The following is an 18,737-nucleotide window of genomic DNA, read 5'->3' as shown; positions in this document are numbered from 1 at the left end:
GAAACATGAAGAGCGAGAGTTTCTTGCTGTGATTGGCCCAGAGTTGCAAACAGAGGGGAAAGGGCATAGCTCAGTGGTAGAGCATCAGCTTTCCATGCAGATGGTCCCAGGTTCAATCCTTGACATCTCCTGGTAGGGTTGAGAGAAACTCCCTGCCCCAAACCCTGGAGAGCCTCTGACAGTCAGTGATGACAGTACTGAGCTAGATGGAGCAACGGTCCAACTTGTCACAGTGATCAGCCATAGATCATTGGAGGAGCATCTGCTTTGCATGCAGAAGGGTCCAGGTTCAATCTCTAGAATCTTCAGGTAAGACTAGGAGAGAACCCTGTCTGAAATCCTGGAAAGCCACCGACAGTCAGTGTAGACATTACTAATAGGTGGCTCAACAGGTCTGAGCCACTATATGACATCTTCTTACCTTCCTCTGCAAGCCCAGGGGAAGGTCCATAGTTCAGACTTGAATCATCATCATGCAGAAGGTCCCAGGTTCAGTCCTTGGCTTGTCCAGGTAGGGCTGGGAGGGACTATTTGTTTGAAATCCCGGAAAGCCACTGGCAGTCAATGTAGACATTACTGAGCTAAACGGACCATTGGTTTGACATGGATTAAGGCAGCTTTATGTATTCCTATGCAAAATGGAAGTTGGGTAGCCACCTTGGAGAGCTCCCTGTGGAACAAGGGTCAGGATTCAGCTGCACATGTGGAGCCTTCAGCATGACTTCTTCCTTTTTCTTTATTGTTATTTATTTAAAGCTTGGTAGAACAAATAAAAAGGGATGCGGGTGGCACTGTGGGTTAAACCACAGAGCCTAGGACTTGCCGATCAGAAGGTCGCCAGTTCAAATCCCCGCGACGGTGTGAGCTCCCATTGCTCAGTCCCTGCTCCTGCCCACCTAGCAGTTCGAAAGCACATCAGTAGATAGTTACCACTCCGGCAGGAAGGTAAACACCGTTTCCGTGTGCTGCTCTGGTTTGCCAGAAGCGGCTTAGTCATGTTGGCCACATGACCCGGAAGCTGTACGCCAGCTCCCTTGGCCAATAAAGCGAGATGAGTGCTGCAAGCCCAGAGTCGGCCATGACTGGACCTAATGGTCAGGGGTCCCTTTACCTTTACCTTAGAACAAATAAAAAATACAAAGATGCACATCAAATACCAAGCTCTTGTGTTTAACATAAAAATTGAAAAGAAAATAGAGAACTAGAAAAAGAAAAGAAGAAAAACTTCAGACTCTCCATCTATTAGCTTTAAATATATATATAACATTTTTGCCTTTTAATTACATTAAACTCTTCCACTTCCCGTTAACCAATCTTATCCTTTTTTTTTTTCAGTCTTCAAACCCTGATACCACAAGTTCATTTTCCTTATTGCACAGAAAGTCCGTAAGGGGTTTCCAATCATTAATAAATGTCAACAGTGATTTTTCTCTAATTAAGCACATCAACTTCCCCATCTCAGCCAAATCCATTAATTTCAAGAACCTTCCATAGTAGGTAATAATGAGTCCTTCTATCCTTGTGCATGTAACAGTCTTGCCACTATAATCATATATTGCAATAGTTTTCCGTATTATTTTTCTAATTGTATATCCATAAGCCCCAGCAGAAAAAGCTCTGGTTTCGGTTGGACATTAACCTTCAAAATCTTCTGTACCAATGTATGCATTTGTATCCACTATTTTTTAGCTTTTTTTACACTACCACCAAGTGTGATAAAATGTCCCTTTTTGTTCCTGACATTTCCCACAAACATTTGGAACACTCTTATGCATTCTAGCTAATTTCTCAGGAGTTAGATACCAACGATACATCATATTATAAAAAGTCTCCTTTAAGTCATAGCACAATGTATCGTTTAACCCTTTAGTCCACATGTGTTCCTACTGTTCCATCGGTATATTATAACCATTATTATTTTTTGCCCATTTACTTTGGCTGGTCAGGGTTCCTGACAGCCATTCGCTAAGAGAAGGCAGCTCCACTTCACCACAATTCTCTATTGGTGGTTTCCCCCCCATTTAATTCAGGGCATGTCCATGGCTACTGACCGTGCTCCATTGTCTTTGGGCTTTGAGTGATAGGCAGGGGTCCACCCTTAGTTTTTTAAAGGATTGTGGGGCTGAGCAGGCTAATACTTCCTTCACCTTTCTCAGAAACCCTATTTAGGCTTCAGTTTTGCTGGCATTTGCAATAAGCCATGGTTTGACTCCTCATGATGTACAAACGTGGCCTTTGTCTGTTTCTGGATGGCTGCAAGCCAGGGCGAGTTGCTGTGTAGGGAACTGGCTATGTCACTCAGCTATGTTTTTCTTACGTGAAGAACGCGTTTGTGTCTCGTGGAATACATTAAGGAGTATGTACAGCTCTTAAGTGGCTTCAGTCCTATGCCAATTTATTCCACTTGGATGTCCTCAAAAGGTTCTCAGCTACTTCTTCTCTTGTGGGTGGTGCTGGTGAGGAGCTTACCTGTCTCTATATTGCTGCTTTCTTGTGAAAATCAATAAAAAACCTACTTTCATTTGTATTCAACTGACCGTCAATCAGTTTCATTTGGCAAGCCAGATTCTGCTGGCTGCCCTTGCTGAGATTCAGGTGCCCCCTGTGATCTTGTCAAATGTTAGCGATTACTCCATGGAACGGATCTTGGTTTGATGAACCCTCCAGATGGTTTTGTGGTTGGCAGCATGAATAAAAATATTCCACCACAGCTACTGATTCTCCATTTTTGTTTTTGTTTTTCTGGTGCACAGGGACGATTAAGGTGTGGAGCCTGCTGGTCGGCCGTGACCCGATCCATTGCTCCCAGCACAATCAGAAGATACAAAGCTTGGCCCTTTCGGCTGAAGGGGCAACAATAGCAACTGCATCCGCCTTCCAGGTCAAAGTGGAGAGCGCCAATGACAAGGGCTACTGGGAGACGGCTGCAGAGTTTGAAATCCAGAAACTGGTGAGACTACAGCGCCCATCGTCCCTGACCATTGGCCATGCTTGCCGGGGCTGATGGGAGTTGGGAGTCCAAGAATATCTGGAGGGCCACCGGTTCCCCATCCTGCAACCAAAGAGCCCAGTTCACCAGATTATTCAGGTCAAGCTTGATGTTACGCTAAATGTCAGCTACAGATATGGTGCTCTTCTCTCCCTAATACAGGTTTGAGGGACCCTTTGGCCTTCCTGATGTCAATGGACTACAGCTTCCATCAGACATGGCCATTGGCCATGCTGGCTGGGGGCTGACCTGCTCTAGGAATCCAAAATTATATATACAGTTGTACCTTGGAAGCCTTGCAAGTTGAAGGTTTTGGCTCCCCCAAACTGCAAACCCAGAAGTGTTCTTGTTTGCGAATGTTCTTTTGGAACCCGAATGTCTGGCGCAGCTTCCACAGCTTCTGATTGGCTGCAGAAGCTGCACTTTGGTTTCCGAACGTTTTGGAAGCCGAACGAACTTCCAGAACGGATTCCGTTCAGCTTCCAAGGTAGCACTGTATGGAAAGGCACAGAGTTTCCGCATCCTGATGGGTGTGGGGAACTGGTGTCTTGGCAAAGGTGGGTTTGGTTTTACATCTCTAAACACTGCAGTGGAGAGAAAATGCGGAGACAGGGCAAACCAGCCAGATGGGCTGGGCATAAATTATACTGTTGTTGTTTAGTTGTGTCCGACTCTTCGTGACCCCATGGACCAGAGCACGCCAGGCACTAATGTCTTCCACTGCCTCCCGCAGTTTGGTCAAATAAATTGTACTATTATTATTATTGTTATTATTATTAATAATATTATTATTACATCAGGTCCATTGCTTTGGGTGGTTGTTATATGGAGCTCTGGGATGGAAGGAAATCGCCATCTATGCTCATGCCCAGCAAAAACAAACAAAAAAACAAGGGCCCAAGGAGGAGTTCTTTTATACCATAATTCAGAAGGTGCTCCACCATGGAGTTATGGCTTGTAACAGTGGAAGAAGCCAGTGGACAAATAAAAAGGCAAAACACCAGTTGAATTTTTTGTTGGGGTGGGGGTGTGGGGTCAGCAGAAAGGAAGGGAAGCTGATGGAGAGAAGATGAGCCCCAAAGCTGAGGTTCTTGCAGTCACTGTAACCCCCTGACCCCTTGCAGGTGGGCTCACTCTGCCTGGTCCCCCGCGTTATGGGCCTCCCTGTGGCCGTAGCCACTGCGGAAGATGTCATCTATCTGCTGAAGGTTGGGGACTCAGCCAAGGTCCTTCATTCTGTCTACGGCCAGCCTGCCACATGCCTGGACGTCACCTCCAGCGAGGCAGCGTTCGGAGTGAAAGGCTTCGGCTGGTTGATCAACGAGACCAACAAGGTATTTCAGCTTTTTATTCTGCAAAATGTCTTGAGTTGCCCCCTGTATAAGGCATATCAATGGTTGCTCGCTCATGATTGACTCTCCTGTATTGCGTGGAAATCTTGCTTATTACTTTTATGCCACAACTAACAACGAATACCATTTACTCTGCCATCTTAACATCGCTGTTGGCAAGAGCTCTCCAGGGCAGGGGTGAGGAACCATTGGCCCTCCAGATGCTTGCTGAACTACAACTCCCATCAGCCCCCAGCAAGCACGACCAGTGTTCAGGGATGATGTAGTTCAGCAACGCTGGGGGGTGGGGGTGGGCAAGAGGTTCTCTACACCTGCCCTAGAAGCATGAGGTGCAAGTTTTGCCCACCTGCCTGGTGTTGTTGCTGTTTAAAGCTCCGAAATGACTCACTTCGTATTCACCCAGCAAAGTTTCACCCTAGTTTTAAAGAGAACATGGGAAGCTGCCATCTCCTGAGTCAGACCATTGGTCCATCTAGTTCAGTGCTGTCTACACGGACTGGCAGTGGCTCTCCAGGATTTCAGACAGGAAGATCTTTCCCAGCCCTACCTGGAGATGACGGGAATTGAAACTGCGGCCTTCTCTCTTGCAAAGCAGGTGCTGTGCCACTGAGAATAAGGAATAATCCTCTGTTGTTCCAGCAGAGGCCAAATGCAGCCCAGTATTTGCCCCACCCCACCCTCAGCAACTGCGTTATTCCCTTGACACAGAGGCTGAGGCTGATTTGTAGCGACAAATGCGCCTCATTTCCTCTCAGAGGGAGCCAGGCCTTTTTGTACAGCTGTAGGCCTCTAGGGGGAACTGTTTGCTTTTTTATAGGAGACACTGTGCTTTCCTTGTGAGACTCTGCAAGCGGCAAGAACTCCTTGGAACCGATTGCATTCCGATTGTGCAGCTGTGTTCTAAAGTGTGTGACATTTAGGGGAATTTAGAAGCTTGCAAAAAATAATAATAATGTTGCAATGCATGTTGTCTGTATTGGTCAGCCAAAGGATGCTCCTACCGACACCACAGGTGTACAATTACAGGTGGCAAAGTGTGCATATAAAGATTTACAAAGATTTCCTGCTTACCTTTCCAGGATGTTTATTTTTTTACAGCGACAAAGTAGTTCCCTCAAGCCTAGTTAGAAGGCCAAGGTTTTCCTGATCCTGAGAGTTAAGAGTGACCTTCTTCAGGGGATGAGGTTGAGGAATAGGGCTGGACGATATATTTATATATCGTCCAAAAGTAGTTTGAAGTCCATATCACTCTATTGGTTTCATAATTTTTGACCTGGCAATATGTTGCAAATCAAGATGTGTGTTAGGGCTGGGCAATATATCATCCAAAACCGGTTTGAAGTCTATATCGTGATAGTGGTTTCATAATTTTTGGCCTGGCAATATATTGCAAATCATGATGTCTCTCTCTCTCTCTCTCTCTCTCTCTCTCTCTGTGTGTGTGTGTTATGCTAAAAATCACAGTGTTGGGAAAACTGAAGCAGGCAGTTTCTCTACATAGCTCCATCCTTATTTCAGACATTGTGATAGATTGGTATATCACGATGCTTTGCAATGTTTAGCTGGTGAGAATGTCCCATTGCCATCCTTAAAGGACTCCCCGTTAAAGCTCAAGTGTCCCCCTTTCCATTGGGGGTACAAGACCCCTGGAGCTGATGGGGCCCCTGTACCTTTCAGCCAAGGTGGCATTTGCCAAGCTGTTGCTCTCTACATATGGCTCCATCTAAGGCGGGCTGTTGCTGAAGCAACATCAGAGCTTTGCTCCCGTGCAACATTCAGGAGGAGCGCTGGGACAAGGCTGGCGTTGGCATCATAACAAAAGTGCCCTGTCCATGCCCCAAATGGAACCAGAAGAAAGAGCTCCGCGGGAGCCTCCCGAATGGCGCTCTGTGGATTCGGAGTGGTTTCCTAATGTAGGTCTGAGGTCTTTTTGGTGTGCGGTGGCAGATGGTTCGCGAGGGGCATGTATGCTAATGAGGGGGAACGGGGCTGAAGGAACCCAGACGGTTAGGATGTCTCTGACAAGGACACCGGCTTGCTTGGCGTTCCCGCTCCGGCTGACATCACGCCGGAAACTTAATTACGAATGTCTATTATGATAATTATTCCCCAGACGTGAAGGGACTTTGCATGGGTTGATTATGGTGGTCAGGAGGCGATGATCAATCTCCAGGTTGATGCGAGAGACGTATCGCTGCGTTTTGGCCTGTTTTGGAGGGATGGAGCCGTCTCCCCCGCTCGGCAGTCATGTTTCATTTTTGCTTTCCTGGGCCAAGGTGCTGCACTTGGTTGGCAGAAGGACTGGATGAGCAGGAGCTCGCTTGTCGAGACGATGTGCTTCTTTTTGTGCCATAAAAATCACACCAGCCCTTTATTTTACGTTGCTCTGATAACCGATCAAAGACTTGCTGGTTTGCTGATGTGTCTTTTTGCCAGTTGGTTGATATAACTCAGATGCTAAGCTTCTGTGGATGCTGTTTGGAGAACCTAAAAATTTAAATATCGAAAGCTGCCGTTTATTCTTAGAAGAAGCATTTTCTTGTATTGCTTCCCTATCGCTGCAGCACAGCAGAACCAAAGCAGCCTCACAGAAATATGTGTGTTGTGCCCTTGATTTTCAGCCCCATTGTCTAAAAACTAGTCTCCTTGATTAAGTAATTTTGTTATATTTATGGATGCTTTAGCTGAGATTCCTGCATTGCAGGGGTTGGACTAGATGATCCTTGGGGTCCCTTCCAACTCTGCAATACTGTGCTTCTATGATTCACCATGGAGCTGTCCAGTAGATCTCGCAGAATCCCAAGGCTATAAAGTTCACTTTAAAAAGTGAGAAAGTTTCTAGCTCTCATTGTTACTAAGGGAAATAGATACTGGTCTTTAATAACATAATTTATAGTCCTTTGGATATATTCTAAAACAGTGGTTCCTTAAGTCTCCCTGCCCGTCTCCCCACAGAACCACTTGAAAGTTGCTGGGGGTCTCTTGCTGGACCACTTAATGGTTTTTCTGCCTGCTAGATCCTGGCTGATTTTAATATGCATTTTTAATCACTTATTTTGTTTCTTAGATATTATAGTTTACTCTGTTGCCCTCTGAATCCCATGGAATTCAAAGTGCAATACAATGAAAGAAATAAAAGAAATAATGAAAATGCAATTGGAAACCAATATGTATATTTAGTGTGCCTTCGACCACAAATCCACGGGCACGCTACATGAATCCCGTGGGCTCCTGGTGGTCCACAGACCCCAGTTTGGGAACACCTGCTCTAAACGCAACAGACCAAGTCCCTGAGCTTGTAGTCCTTGTTTCGCCGCTCGCATCTCAGTGAGAGAAATGACCACAGCGTTGGGCGGCTGCTCTCTCCCCACTTTGCCTTTGTCCAAAGGTTAAATGAGTTTTGCAGCCTCCTTCCTTGCCTCTGGCAGACATCTGTCCGCATCTTAACCCCAGCCTGGCTCGGTCGCCCACTCCGCTTGGCAAGGCAGCACGCAGGGAAACGAGGTCCAGGGCAGAAGCAGCAGGAGCTGCAGGTGCTTTGGCAAAATTCACCACCGACATCCGGGCTCACTCCTGGCTCGGTTTGGCGGTGGCAGCTTTGACTCTCTCTCCCTCTTTTTCAAACTTTAAAAAGGAAAGGGGGGAAACCCCCCCAGAAACCTGAGTGTTTTTGTTTTGAAAATAGCATCTCTGTTAATTTGCACGGAGGTGCTGCGAAGAATTATCATTGCACCGTGAGCATCTAGCCTTGCCGTAGGCTGGGAAGGCGGACTGCCGCTTTGCCTGATTTCCCCAGGTGGCCTCCTCTGAGCGGTCGGCAGGTATGCTCGGCCCCTGAGTGAGAAGAGAGTCTGTATGTGTACAGAAAGTCACTTTTGGGATGGCATGGAAATTGATGTGCGTCCTTCCCTGCCGCGCCGCCCACGTGATCCTCAATGAGGTAGCATTCCCTGCGCTAGAACGCTGACTCCCCCCTGGCACAGAGCCGCAAGATAGTCTGGCTGGCCGGCTGTCAAAAAATTACATCATGTTGGAGTAAACTGCTTTTAAATCAAACATCCATTATTCATACATATTAACTGCTTTATGCCCTCTTTTTTATTATTCCACACACACCTCTCGTCCCCCCCCCCCCCATTCCATGTAACAGCTTCTTCTGGGTAGGTTTACTGTTTCCCACCCCCAATTTTCTCTCTCTCGTTGATCTTGGTCTTTCGAATATTAGCTCATCTGTAATCTTATAATCAAACAAATCACCTTATCTCCACTCTTTGTGTATGTTTAGCCAGCCAATGTGATGATTAGCCACACACACTCCATGGGGCTGATGCAGATTGGAGTCCAATATCACCAGGAAGGCCACAGGAATAAGCCCCCAATAATGCTGGATGTGCACTTAAGCCACAGTCACTCGGCACACTCAAAGCATTCTTATACGACTTTCATAGTCATAGCTCTCGTCCCCGTCTCTCCCCCCCCCCCAGCAAAATAGGATCCTGGGAACTGTAGTTTAAGGGTCCTGGCAATTGTAGCTCTGTGAGGGGCAGCCTAAAGTTCCCAAGATTTTTTGTGGGGAGCCAGGGCTGTTAAAATGGAATAAGAACATAAGACAAATCCTGCTGGATCAGGCCAGTGACCCATCTAGTCCAGCATCCTGTTCTCCCAGCGGCCAACCAGATGCCTGTGGGAAATCTGCAAGCAGGACCCGAGCACAAGAGCCCTCTCCCCTCCTGTGGTTTCCAGCAATCAGTATTCAGAAGCATTTCTGCCTCCATCCATGGAGACAGAGCAGAGCCATTGTGGCTGGTAGCCATCAATAGCTGTCAGGGAACTGCCATCGGAGCCAAGAGTGCAGGTAAGGCTCCCTAGCGATGCAGGAGAAGGGCCCAGCCGGGAGAGAGGGAACACTTCCTCGGAGGAAGGAGAGCAGCGTGACACCAGGAAGAAAAGGGAGCCAGGAAGGACTTCGGAGAGATGGCTCCAAGACTCTTCCACAGAGACCAGCGGGGAGAGCTCAGGACCTCCACTGGCCACACCCACTCTGCGCAGAAAACTTCCGCGCAGGGAGGCTAGGCGTCGACTTGGTGTCAAAGAGCTTTTATGCTGGAAGAAGTTCAGGAAACGCCTACTGATGGATTCTGCCAGTGACTGGCACAGCCATGGAGAAAGTGCTGTTCAGCCATGGAGAAAGTGCTGTTCAGCCAGGGAAAAGTTTAGCCAGACAACGTTGCCTAGAGCAGTGGCCACTTACGCACGAGCAACCCCAATTCCCTTTACAATAGCCTTCCCCTCCATGAATTTGCCCAGTCCTCTCTTAAAACCACCCAGATTAGTGGCCATCACTGCCTCCTGTGGGAGTGAGTTCCATAGTTTAACAATGCACTGCATGAAGAAGCCTTGTCTCTTATCCATCCTGAATAAATGTACCTTTTAACTCAGGCTTCCTCAACCTCGGCCCTCCAGATGTTTTGAGACTACAGTTCCCATCATCCCTGACCACTGGTCCTGCTAGCTAGGGATCATGGGAGTTGTAGGCCAAAAACATCTGGAGGTCCGAGGTTGAGGAAGCCTGCTTTAACTGTTCGCACGGCTGCGGCCTTAGTTATTGAGCCAACGCCACTGTCCCCAACCTGGTGCCCTCTAAATGTTGCCAAACTACATCTCTCATCATCCCTGGCCATTGGCCATGCTGGCTTGGGCTGATAGGGGCCAGAGTCGCCCAGCAACTGAAGGACCACGGGTTCCCCATCTCTGGAGTAAAGCCCGTATCTGCTTATCCCCTAAATTGCATTTCTCCCCCTTTGCCTGCATCTCTCTCCCCATGCACCCCCCACCCTTGCTGACCCACCCCACTGCCCCACAGTCCAGCGAAGGCCAAAGGTCTCAGCTCGCCCAACTTGCGTCGTGGTTAGGTGGCATTAGACTAATGCGTTGCCTGAACAAAAGGGAAAGCCAGGGCATAAATAATTGATTTTGCTCTCCTGTAACAACCGGCGAAAATGAAGTCCCATTTGCTCAGCCTTATTAAAAGAGTGAGAGAGGGGGGGCAAGGCGGTAAAGGTCGTTAAGGGACTTGTAACGCGGAGCAGAACCCGCCCGCGAAATGGATGCTGCGCTTTGCTAATCTCCCAGGGCTTTAACTCAAAGTCGCGGCGAAGGCCGTCTTAAGGCGTTTGGGCCGCGTTGAATTATTCAACGTTTGGGGAGATCAGTCCCCACTTCAGGTCCAGAAGCTTTTTGATTTCTGGTGGTAAACTGGGACGCCTTTGTTTGTTTGTTTGTTTGTTTGGTATGCGCGTTCCTGGCTGAGCCCTCGGTTCAGAAAATGAAAGGTTCCCTGTGAACCTGCCTTCAATCTTGTTGAGTCGCCCCTGCTGGCATCTTAGAACTTCAGTCTGAGATGGGTGCCTTCTTGGCACCCAACGCTTGGGACTCTCAGCAAATTTGTCAACAGGATCAAACCTAACTAGCCCCAGCTGACTTTCTCCCTCTTTAGCCAGAGTGCGGAACTGCCAGTCCACGTGTTGGATATGGCTCCGGGGACCTCTTTGTCTGACCTTCAGCCTCTGCTCCTCACTTCTCCCCTGTGCCATATTTAATGCTTCTCTTGAAGCTAATAGGAGGTGTTTTTTAAATTGTCTAAGTGGTTTAAGGGGAGACCATTTATGGGGGAGTCACAGCTGGGGAGGAAAGGGTTAGCATTGGACATCTAATGAGTCTAGATGTTGGGGACTGTCAGCAGGACCTTCTTGGTGGTGGTACCCTCTTGATGGAACACGCTTCCCCTGCATGTTAGGCTGCCGCCATCACTGATTGATTTCGGAGCCATATGAAGATGCTTTTCTGTAATGTTTGAAGATCAGCCTTGACTTTTTGCAACAGATGGCAGAACATGTCTTTGTATGCATAGGTGATATTAGATGTGCATGCTGTGATCCTCCAATAATAATAATAATAATAATAATAATAATAATAATAATAATATTTATATCCCGCCCTCCCCAGCCAGGACCTACGACTGTTTTACAGTTAATAATAAAGGGATATAAATTCTTCTTCTTTTTCTTCCTCCTATTTTTTTCTTTATTGCAATATATAAGTATCGGTATCTACTTGTACAGGTATACACCTACCCATGTATAAGTATGCTTAATTCATTTTTAACGCATGAAAATACATTAAAGCCAAGCAAGCAAGGGAAATCAATCACGGAAATGAGGGACCTTGGGTTGTAGCCAACTAAGGCCTACTCAGAGGAGACCCATTGGAATTAACCAGCTTAAGTTAGTCAGGTTCATTAATTCAGTGGGTCTGCTCTGGCAACCATTAACACTGGATACAACCCTCTCAATATTTGGGCTGTGAATTGTTTCCAACGGTATATATGGCTGGATCTTTTTTCGTCTTAGGTTGATTCCTTTATCACTCTTGCAAGGTTAGTTAGTTTTATCATATGAGCCAATTAGCCAATTCCCATAGTCTCCCATTCCAATCTTCTAACACAGGGATAGCACTCCATTATAGCATTTTGCTGTAGGAGCAGCTGTTAGCAAACACATTATCAATTCTGCAAAACCAGATCCTCAACATATCCAAATAATACTGTGTATGGTTGTGCCGGCAATTCAGCCCCTGTTATAAGTTAAATTTCATTTCTGATTGAGGAAGTGTTGTAACTTAGTGGTAGGGAATCTGCTTTGCATGCAGAAGGTCTCTGGCTTAGGGTGGACTCAGTATAAGACAGCTTTCAATGTTATATATTCCCCCAATATTGTTAATTTTAAGAGATAACAAGTCTACAGTTCCTGGGGGAAAGGAACTCTGTTCACCAGTCCTAACTCCTGGTTTTTCTTAATCAGAGAGACAGATTCTTAATCATAGAATTGTAGAGCTGGAAGGGACCATGATGGTCATCTAGTCTAACCCCCTGCAACGCAGGAATCTTTCGCTCAACCTGGGGCTCAGACCCATGACCCTGAGATTAAGAGTCTCATGCTCTACCAAGCCATCTCACTTAGGACTGGGGAACCTTCTCCGGCCAGAGGGCCAGATCCTTATCTCCCCCATCCCTCAAGGCTCTGGAGGGTGCAATCCTGCTTGCTGCAGGCGTCTGCTTGGTCACCACAATCCTTGCAGGGAATGCACTAGCAGAGCAGACCCCAGCAGAATTGAACTCCACCCTCCCACCCCTTGGTTGTCATCACCCAGTGATATCACCTAAGGATAGGTAGGTTTGGCGGGGGGAGGGAATAGCTGTGCAGGCCACTTTGGACCCCCTGGCAGGCGAAGACTGGTCTGCAAGGCCAGAAGATCCCCACCCTTTCCCCTAACCCTTGGTTGACAATCTGCATTCCCATGGTGTGTTTTTCCCCCCAGATCCTTCTCTACAACTTGGAAACGGGACAGTGCACAGCGCAGCTCGGAAGCTCCTTGGGGGACTTCTCCTGCGTCAATCTCCGAGACAGCCCTCCCTCCCTGCTGGTGGCTGGGAACAAGGACAGAAGGTACACCCAAGGAGGTGGGGCAGGGGACCCCACACGGCACACGCTGAGCTGTGTACGGCCCATTTGGTCAGGTTAGATTTGTTGAACTTTTAATTTTGCTTCCCACACATAAAAAGGGTTGCCTCCAACACTTAGTCCTACTCAAAGAAGACCCGTTGAAAATTAATAGGCGAGGCTCACTTAGGCTCATTCATGTTGATGGATTTACTCTTAGTAGGACTAACTGTATACAACCCAAAAGACCCAAATCGATTTGTGGGAATAGAATCCAGTAAATAAAAATATACACATCAGAAACAGAATAAAAACATTCAACGGTGGATACCACCCAGGTGCCCAGGAAACAAAAAATGTATTTGCCTGGTGCCTAGGACAAAAAGAGAGTAGGTACCAGGCAGGCTTCCTGAGACACAGCATTCCATACACTTGGGGGCTACTACAGAAAAGGCCATGTTCAACCTCCAGCCTTCCCTTATAGGTGGCATGCAGAGAAGGGCCTCAGATGAACTGGGCAGGTTGCTAAGGGGAAAGGCAGTTTGTCCTGGACCCCCAAACCTATCATGCTGCTCTGAACCACAGTGCACACAATAACACGAATCAACCAGTCTGGTGGACTCTTGCATGTGGACTGCGGCAGGGAGGCGCCATCTTGTAATTTTCATCCGGTACCAAAACATAGGAAACTGCTTTACACTGAGTCAGACCCTTGGTCCGTCTAGCTCAGTATTGTCTACACCAGGGGTGGCCAACTCTCAAGAGACTGCCATCTACTTTCAGAATTAAAAACTGACAGTCATCTACCCTTGTTTTTTTTTGGGGGGGGGGGTTCAGCTCAAAGTTGTTGAGTGCTTTTTTTAGGGAGGTGAAAAGCCCTGTTTTTTTTACTCACTCACAAATGGATCAAAACAGCAGCACAGAGAAAGCTCCGTCTTCCCTTCCAGAGATCATACAACAATGGAGGGCGTGGCGAGGGAGCGGGGCAGGAGTCAGTTTTAATGACGCTAAGGAAAGGGATCCAGAGATCGACCACGATCTACCAAAACCTCGTGGGGATCTACCAGTAGATCGCGATCGGCCTGTTGGGCATCCCTGGTCTACACTGACTGGCAGCAGCTCTTGGGGGGATTTCAGGCAGGAGTATTTCCCAGCCCTGCCTGAAGATGCCGTTGGGGATTGATGCTCTGCCACCGAGGTACAACACCTTCCCAAATGTCTTGGGCCGGCCTGGATCTTGGCACCCCACCCCAAACGTGGCTGTACCTTTGTAGCAGCTTACCTGTCGCCTTTCACAGAATTGCACTGCACACCAGAGGCAAGAGTCTGCATAAACTTTTCAGAAAATCAGACGCAATATTAGGTCATGGCTGGACAGCACACCTCGCTTTGCTTTGTTCTGTCCTGTCGTTGTTTTGCAAGCTCTGCGGGAAGAGTCCCTCCTTTATTCCTCTTCTCCCCACCCCACCCCAAAATAATATATTTTTTAAAGCCATTTGGTGGACACAGTTGGTGTACTACTGCCCAGTGAGGCCTCTTGGAATGAGGCCCTCCTCTTTCCTGCGGACACTCGTGGAAAAAAAGGAGAAAGAAATGAGTTTGGCATTTTAAACCTCACTTCCTGAAATTTTGAAGTAGGGAAATAACCTAAGGGAGAATCGCACGTGCCAAAAAGAGAACCCACCCCCACCCCCTCGGCATCACCGCCACCAAACAGTGGCAATCATGTAGGTTGGGTTGCAGTTGATGTCTCTCAGGTGGCCAAAACAAAAAAGGATTTTCACGTGAATGAATTCCAGATCCTATTTAGCTGATTTGCGGCTCCCCACCCCTTTATCTCCTCATCTTGGCCAGTCTTACGTCTCTCCCCCCCCCCCCCCACCGCTCAGTGTCTGTTGGCAGACATAGAAGCGCTCAAAGTCATCAGCGTGTAAAGATTAGAGTGCTTTAAAAAAAAACAAACCCACATCCCTCCACATCCAATTTTTAGATTCCCCCTCCTCCCCGCCACCTTTTCTTTTTCTTTCTTCTTTTTGGCGGGGGGAGAGACAGGGTGTTAATTATTTAAATGGTCCAGCACACCGCACCAAAGGGATGTCGCACGGTGGCCAAAGGCTAGCTGGGTAATAGCTCCCTGCTCTTTCCTTCTCCCCTTCTTACACACCTGTCTCCCTCCCTGTACCTTGCTCCCCCCCCCTCCATGCATCAGGCCCCAGGTGGCACTTTGGTCCGGGATCAGATTCAAAGGTATGTTGTTTCCCCTTTCTGGATTTTCAGAGCCTAACTGCCTTCTGCAGGAGCTAGTTCCATCATTCAACTTTGTGCTGGGTGAAGAAGTGCTTTTTCAAATCGATCCTGAGTATAGGCGTACCTCGGAAGTCAAAGGGAATCCGTTCTGGAAGACCATTCGACTTCCAAAACATTCGGAAACCAAGGAAGCTCCTGCAGCCAATCGGAACTCGCGTCTGTCATTTGGGTTCCAAAGAATGTCAGCAAACCGGAACACTCACTTCCAGGTTTGCGGCGTTCAGGAGCCAAAATGTCACAAGGCGTTCGACTTCCGAGGTACAACTATCTCTGTCTGTCTGTCTGTCTGTCTGTCTGTCTGTCTGTCTGTCTATTTTTGCCTGGCACCTAAAAGTGTATAATGAAGGCGCCAGGAGAACGCCCCTGGCGAGAGCATTTCACAAATGGGCAGCCACCGTACAAAAGGTTCTCGTGTTGACACTTTCCAGACCTCTCGTGGAGGAGGCACATGAAGAAGAACACAAGTTCTTGTGTTAGGAGAGTCAGGGGGGTGGTAAGGACAGAAACTTTCCTCTACCTTCTTTCTCCATGCTGTACATAATTTCATTTACACTTCCTTCGTGTCACCTTTTGCTCTCCTTTCCTCCAAACTGAGGGTCAAGTGGTTTTGTGTAGCCGTAAAGCACCATCTCCTGTGCACTGGAGGAGGAGGGTTTAAATTTATTTCCCACCCTTCTTCCCAAAGAAACTCAGGGCAGGAAACATATCAGGGATAAAGCAACACAAAAATGGAAACATATTTAAGCACTTAGCCTCTCTCCAGCTTCTGGGAGTTATCAGACGTTGTCCTTACAGTGGTACCTTGGGTTAAGAACTTAATTTGTTCCGGAGGTCCGTTCTTAACCTGAAACTGTTCTTAACCTGAAGCACCACTTTAGCTAATGGGGCCTCCTGCTGCCTCCGCACCACCACCGCACCATTTCTGTTCTCATCCTGAAGCAAAGTTCTTAACCCGAGGTACTATTTCTGGGTTAGCGGAGTCTGTAACCTGAAGCGTCTGTAACCCAAGGTGCCACTGTACTTCCAAGCCTCTCCCCATGGGCCTGAGGACTAGATACAGTGGTGCCTCGCTAGACGAAAAGAATCCGTTCCGCGATTCTCTTCGTCTAGCGGTTTTTTCGTCTTGCGAAGCAAGCCCATTGACAGCTTAGCGGATTAGCGCTACAGCTGTCAAGCGGCTTCCAGCGATCAGCTGTTAAGCGGCTTATCAGCGGAACAGCTGATAAGCAGCTTAGCGGCTTAAGAAAAGGGCGAAAAAAGCGAAAAAAACCCGCCGGGGGATGCAAGATTTTTTTCGTCTTGTGAAGCAACCCCATAGGGGAATTCGTTTTGCGAAGCGCCTCCAAAACGGAAAACCCTTTCGTCTAGCGGGTATTTCATCTTGCGAGGCGTTCGTCTTGCGGGGCACCACTGTACTTGCTTCATTTCATTTAAATTTATATTTATTTCATGCACACAATTCAGAGCAGCGTGCATGTTTCTTTCTTCCCCCTTTTGCTCTCACAACCACCTTGTGAGACAGGGGAATCAGTGAGGATGGGGTTTGGGCCAGTTTTCCTTTAAGCATGGGCCATGTGAACCTGTTTAGTGTTGCAGGAATTTTCCTTAGTTTGTTTTCGAGGAACGGGTACGCCATAGTGGGTTTTTTCTGGTTTTATCTACCTCCAAGTGCACCCATTGTTTCGTTTCACCTTCCAGGATGTGTGGGATTATGTGGTGCACTTGGTTGGCGATATAGCTTAGTTCTATGTTTTCTAACACACAGTCGTTAATAAAAACTAATTTAAAAAACAGCAGCAGCAACCCTGTGAGGTAGGTTAAGTGACAGGTAGTAACTGCCTAAAGATCACCCAGTGAGCTTCATAGCTGGGGGGGAGGGGGAGAGAAGACAGCACCCCTGAGATTCCCAGGTCCCTAAATCCTAAACCCAGCTCCCTAATTCCATCCTTTTCAAGGTTCAATCATTGCGGAACCACAGTGCTCTGGCGTTGGTAGCCAAAGCCTGGGAGATGGAGTTGGTAAGACTTCCCCGCCGCACAAAAGCAACAACAACTTGAAAAGTGTCTTTTGCCTCCCCCTGCCCCGCCCCCGGGAACGGATGCCTGGAAGCCGGGTCCTTGCAAATGAAACCGCGACGACTCAGCCAGGGCTCAGTAGATGGAAGGCGGCCTGATTATCATACACGACGCCGGCGGGCAGCTCGCCAGGCCGCACGCTGTCATGGACGGGGGCTTGGAAGCAGCGCTTCGGTTTCGCCCAGTGCCGAGCTCTGCGCAGCCCCCCACCCAGGCAAGAGGAAGAGCGGGAGACAGCCTTTGTTTACTCCATCTGTGGATGCTCTGACAAGCGGCAGTGGAGGTGTTGCGCGTGGCCCAGCCTGCCTGAGCACGCTCATTTCCCTTCTCCAGCCTGTCAGATGGATGCCACCCGGTCGGAAGCCTTTGTCCTCCTTTTTGTTCTAATTGTCGGAACGGAGCTATTCCCAGGCTCCTGCCGGGCGGTTTCATTAGAGAAGGGCAATGCGGGGAGGAGGGAGGGAAGGAGGGGAAGCTTTGGATTTGTTTTTTTGGAACAGCCTCCAGATCGGAGCAGGGATCCTGAACAATGGAAGTGCTGGCACAGGGAGTGTCCTCCTGTCATCCGTTCGGGCCTCCCAGCTTCCGCAGTTCATCATTTCCCAAGGATTAGCTTCCATTCCTTTTCCAGCAGCCTCTGTGGCGGTTCCCGCTCTACTCTCTGGGCTCTGTCGTTGTTACACACACACACACACACACACACACACACCTTTTTGGCAATCTGCAATGATTTCATCTTCAGCGGTTTTGGATGATCAGACTGCTAAGCCCTACCTCCTGCATCCATGCACTTGCTCAACTCTCCCACAGCCTCTTTGAACCCAGCAGTGGGAAACCTCAGGCTGAGAAGCAGCTCTCCCAGCCCCTCTGCCTTCCCAGTCCGCACCCCTGACTGACTCCACGTCACACCTTTCTTGGATGTTTTTGCTAGGCTGCGGTGTATATTCATAATGCCCCTCACTTCCCTAGAGGAAGCACAGAGAGAGGGGTTCATGAGTGTTAGTAGCTCACAATAACTTCTTGCATCTCTGTTCCGGGGACCTCTAGGTTAGATTACCACAACACATTATAGGTAAAGGTAAAGGGACCCCTGACTGTTAGGTCCAGTTGTGGACGACTCTGAGGTTTCGGCGCTCATCTCGCTTTACTGGCTGAGGGAGCTGGTGTACAGCTTCTGGGTCATGCGGCCAGCATGACTAAGCCGCTTCTGGCAAACCAGAGCAGCGCACGGAAACGCCTTTTACCTTCCCGCCAGAGCAGTACCTATTTATCTACTTGCACATCGCGCTTTCAAATTGCTAGGTTGGCAGGAGCAGGGACTGAGCAACGGGAGCTCACCCCGCTGCAGGGATTCGAACCGCCGACCTTCTGATCGGCAAGTCCTAGGCTCTGTTGTTTAGACCACATCATCACCCGCGTCTCTAAAGATGGTTAGAGAAACTTCAGCTGGTGCAGAATCCAGCAGCCAGCTTGCTCATCAGGGCAAGATGGTTTCAACATATTACACCGTCCAATT

The 18,737-nt window shown here is 48.3% G+C and overlaps 1 protein-coding gene across 3 annotated transcripts in view; it reads left to right on the top strand.

Annotated features, from left to right (window-relative positions):
* Positions 1–18,737, top strand: part of FBXW8 (F-box and WD repeat domain containing 8) — a 63,230-nt gene that overhangs the window by 37,666 nt on the left and 6,827 nt on the right. For all 3 annotated transcript variants that reach the window (XM_083717304.1, XM_083717303.1, XM_083717302.1), the window contains 3 exons: positions 2,754–2,950; positions 4,114–4,323; positions 12,718–12,845. In XM_083717304.1, the coding sequence (XP_083573430.1) occupies positions 2,754–2,950; positions 4,114–4,323; positions 12,718–12,845 (535 nt within the window). The remainder of the gene's footprint in view (positions 1–2,753; positions 2,951–4,113; positions 4,324–12,717; positions 12,846–18,737) is intronic.

This window comes from Podarcis gaigeae, assembly GCF_964106915.1.
Source record: "Podarcis gaigeae genome assembly, chromosome: 16".
Classification (NCBI taxonomy): Eukaryota; Metazoa; Chordata; class Lepidosauria; order Squamata; family Lacertidae; genus Podarcis; species Podarcis gaigeae.
The sequence above is the reverse complement of the archived record's forward strand: the minus strand, read 5'-3'. Positions and strand labels throughout refer to the sequence as shown.